Source organism: Etheostoma spectabile, chromosome 22, assembly GCF_008692095.1.
Source record: "Etheostoma spectabile isolate EspeVRDwgs_2016 chromosome 22, UIUC_Espe_1.0, whole genome shotgun sequence".
Classification (NCBI taxonomy): Eukaryota; Metazoa; Chordata; class Actinopteri; order Perciformes; family Percidae; genus Etheostoma; species Etheostoma spectabile.
Window position 1 is genome coordinate 16,010,407 of NC_045754.1, and position 4,669 is coordinate 16,015,075.

Below are 4,669 nucleotides of genomic sequence, written 5' to 3' on the forward strand. Positions count from 1 at the left end.
AAAGAAAAAAACCCTCAGAATTGAGTCAGAAGTCTTAGAGTAGGGCTGGCTGATATCCCAGTTTACAGACTTTCAGTCAAATTTTATTGCTGCATTTCATCCCCTTTCTCCCCAGCTGCTCCAATAAAGGAAAAGCCCTACAATTAGACTTTAAAATCAGTTATCCAAATCAATTATTCAAAGCAACTTAAAATTAAAACAAACAAAAATAAATATGCCTAAAGATCTTTCACTGATGTGGTGCGTAACAATGGAACATAGTTCATTTTGTTCAACTTGATATCGGACATTAAGGTGATTATTATTGTTTGATTTTTTTGCCATATTGTGGTATATATTCATCCATCCATCCATCTTCGTCCGCTTATAAGGTATCGGGTCGCAGGTGCAGCATCTCCAGTAGGGGACCCCAAACTTCCCTTTCCCAGCCACATCAACCAGCTCCGACTGGGGGATCCCAGCTTCCAGGCCAGGTTGGAGAATATATCTCTCCACCTAGTCCTGGGTCTTCCCCGAGGCCTCCTCCCAGCTGGACGTGCCTGAACCCCTCCCTAGGGAGCGCCCTGGAGGCATCCTTACCAGATGCCCGAACCCCCTCAACTGGCTCCTTTCGACGCGAAGGAGCAGCGGCTCTACTCCGAGCTCCTCTCGAGCTGACTTTACTCACCTACTCTCTAGGAGACGCCAGCCACCCTCCTGAGGAAACCCATTTCGGCCGCTTGTACCTGGATCCGTTCTTTCGGTCATGACCCAGCCTTCATGACCATAGGGAGGTAGGAACGAAATGCCCGTAGATCGAAGCTTTGCCTTCTGGCTCAGGCTCTCTTTCGTCACAACGTGCGATAAACGGAATGTAATACCGCACCCGCGCTCCGATCTCCGACCAATCTCACGCTCCATGTCCCCTCACTCGCGAACAAAACCCCAAGGTACTTAAACTCCTTCACTTGGGGTAAGGACTCACTCCCACCTGAAGAAAGCACTCCATCGGTTTCCTGCTGAGAACCATGGCCTCAGATTTAGAGGTGCTGATCCTCATCCCAGCCGCTTCGCACTCGGCTGCGAACCGATCCAGTGAATGCTGAAGGTCACAGACCGATGACTCCATCAGGACCACATCATCTGCAAAAAGCCGATGGATCCTGAGCCCACCGAACTGCAACCCCTCCCCCCCCCGATTACGCCTCGATATCCTGTCCATAAATATTACAAACAGGATTGGTCAGCAGCGCAGCCCTCGGAGGCCAACCCTCACCTGAACGAGTCCGACTTACTGCCGAGAACCCGGACACAGCTCTCGCTTTGGTCATACAGAGATTGATGGCCCTGAGAAGGAACCCCCTCACCCCATACTCCCGCAGCACCTCCCCAATTTCTCCCGGACCCGTCATACGCCTTCTCTCCAGTCACAAAACACATGTAGACTGGTGGGCATACTCACTCCAGGCCCCCTCAAGTTCCTCAAAGTGCTCCTTCCACCGTTCTATTACCTCCCCATTTGAGGTCAACAAATCCCACCTTACTGTAAACAGCTTGATATTCCTCGCTTCCCCCTCCTGAGTGGCGAACGGTTTTCAGAAGCACTTGGTGCCGACCGAAAGTCCTTCCTGTCTTCTCCGAACTTCTCCCACACCCCTGCTTTCCCTCTGTCACGGCAGAGGCTGCCGCCCTTTGGGCCCGTCGTACCTTGCAACTGCCTCCGGAGTCCTCCATAACATCCCGAAAGACTCCTTCTTCAGTCGCGGCTCCCTGACCCTCGGTGTCCACCAGGGTGTTCGTGGGTTACCGCCCTTGAGGCACCTAAGACCCTAAGACCACAGCTCGCCGCCGCAGCTTCAGCATGGAAACTTTGAACATTGTCCACTCAGGCTCAATGCCCCCAGCCTCCACAGGGATGCCCGAAAAGCTCCGCCGAGGTGTGAATTAAATTCCGTCGACAGGGCCTCCTCCAGACGTTCCCAATTTACCGCACACTACGCGTTTGGGCTTACCAGGTCGTCTAGAGTCCTCCCCCCCCTGACCCAACTCACCACCAGAGGGTGATCATGTGACAGCTCTGCCCCCTCTTCACACCGAGTGTCCAAAAAATACGGCCTCAGATCAGATGAAACATTATAAAATCGATCATTGACCTTGGCCTAGGGTGCTCTGGTACCACGTACACTTATGAGCATCCCTATGTTCGAACATGGTGTTTGTGATGGACAATCCATGACTAGCACAGAAGTCCAACACCAACACCCACTCTGGTTCAGATCAGGGAGGCCGTTCCTCCCAATCACGCCTCTCCAAGTTCTCCGTCATCACCCACGTGTGCGTTGAAGTCCCCCAGCAGAACTATGGAGTCCCCTACTGGCGCCCCATACAGGACTCCATTCAGGGTCTCCAAGAAGGCTGAATACTCCGAACTCTTGTTTGGTGCATATGCACAAACAACAATCAGAGTTTTCCCCCCCATCACCCGCAGGCGTAGGGAGGCGACCCTCTCGTCTACCGGGGTAAACTCCAACGCAGCGGCGCTCAGCCGGGGGCTTGTGAGTATCCCCACACCCGCGCGGCGCCTCACACCCTGGGCAACTCCGGATAGGACAGAGTCCACCCCTATCCAGGATACGGTTCCAAACCGAGACTGTGCGTAGAGGTAAGCCCCACAGATCAACTGGTAGCGCTCCACCTCCCGCACAAGTTCCGGCTCCTTCCCCCCACAGAGAGTGGACATTCCACGTCCCCAGAGCCAGCCCTGCCGCCCGGTCTGTCCGTCAAAGCCCCTGACCTTCGCCCCCACCCATGTGGCAGCGCACCCAACCCCACTGGTTCCTCCCAAGTGGTGGGCCCGGATGAGATGGAGAGAGAGGTGCCACGTAGCTTTTTCGGGCTGTGCCCGACCGGGCTCCGTGGCAAACCGGCCACCAGGCGCTCGCTGACGAGCCCACCGTTGGACAGGCCCAGACGTGGCCGACGAGCGCCTGGTGGCGGCTCTCCGGCGGGGTCCCTCGATCTCTTCCTCGTTTTTCCATAGATTTTTGAACCTTCTTTGTCTGGCCCCTCCCCTGAGACCACTTTGCCATGGGAGACCCTCCCAGGACACAAAGCTCCAGACAACACAGCCCTCAGGTTCATAGGGACACACAAACCTCTCCACCACGATAAGGTGATGGTTCCCGGAGAGGTGGTATATATTCATATCAGAAATAAATATGCTAATATTCATATTGTGATATAGATTGAAACCATACCAACAGTTAACCCAATCATATTTCAGCCCTTGGAAGCTGTTGCTTCCAATACACAAGAAACAGACCTTTACTTCATGCTAGATAACTCATACACTGGTAGCCATTGCCATGTCTTCTTCATGCAAGACTTGACAGACCTGTGGCTAACTCTGACATGTCTTGCAATATGTTTGATCAGAAATTGTACAACAAAGAAAAGAGGACCAGTCACACAGCAAAGGCAGACATGAAAGGATTTTCAACAGAAACAGACTGAGAACTCTTCGCGAGCACTGGCTTGGCTACTGACTGACCAATCAACTGGCTTAAGTCACTGTCTTACTGGCCCTGGGCAATAACTATTGTCAAATCTCGGTGCACTAATGTTAAGAGAAAAAAGGAGAGCCGCGCTATGTGGGCTGCATTATTCACAAGGACAGAATAAAAAAATAAAATAAAAAAGAGTAAAATAGAGGAAGAGCGAGTAAAAGAGACAGAAATGGCAAGCAAGGAGGACGTCTGAAAGAAAGAGAAAACAGAGAACAGGAGAACGAAAAGAGAAAACTAAAGTAACAAAGGGAGAAAGACAAGGAGTGACTTTAAGAAGAATTTGAACAAAATGCAAAATCAAGATCCGAGAGAGCACCACCGTGCACAGAAGCTTAGGACGGAATTCTAAGATGTTGAATCTAAATGAACATCAGTTCCCTGTCCTGGCTTTACCCTTAATTATCCATTCTGTCTTTGTACAGCAGCGGCTCATTTCTGACAACTGCTCTCCCCTGAGACACCCCCCCACCCTCCTCCGCACCCAGCCAGAACATTAGGGAATATCAGAGAATATTACACCCAGGAATTAACGCTTCAAATCACCTTGCCAGGTTTAGGTCCCGCATACACCCCCTCCTTCTCTTGGACAAGATAATCCGGGCTCTAGCACCGGATATATGCCACTAATCATCAAAACGGTTGGGGGGGGTGTAGAAGGCAGGGTAGAGAGGAGGTGAGAAAGACCTTGGAGGGCATTGGAGGAGAGGAAACCTTAGTATTAGTGTTCCTGTTTATGTACTACAGTAGACCTGGCTCAAACCCAACAAACCCTATGTATAAAAAGAGTAAGGTCAGATACAAAAATCATAACGCTAGCTGGCAGAAGGATTAGACGATAACATGTGGTAGTAGTGGTAAAATTGTTATAGCTTTCTGTGAGTATAGACAGTTTCTCAATGGTTGTAGATGGAGAAACACCTGCTCCGAGCCAATTTAAACAAACACTCGGAATTATTTGCAGAGGCTGTGTCACTCAGGTCAGGTGTGTATTTATTTACCTGATTCTGTGCATTCTGCGCATCTCGCTCGGCCTTGACTTTGTGATCGACAGCCTGCTGAAGATTCCTCCTGAGCTCTGCCACCTCCGTCTCCAGCCTCACAGCCATTGACCTGCACACACAAAC

The 4,669-nt window shown here is 51.1% G+C and overlaps 1 protein-coding gene across 1 annotated transcript in view; it reads right to left on the reverse strand.

Moving 5' to 3' along the window:
• LOC116672368 (trichohyalin) overlaps nucleotides 1-4,669 on the reverse strand; it is a 104,091-nt gene that overhangs the window by 24,305 nt on the left and 75,117 nt on the right. Inside the window, exon 21 of the mRNA XM_032504179.1 lies at nucleotides 4,544-4,655. Within this exon, the coding sequence (XP_032360070.1) occupies nucleotides 4,544-4,655 (112 nt within the window). The remainder of the gene's footprint in view (nucleotides 1-4,543; nucleotides 4,656-4,669) is intronic.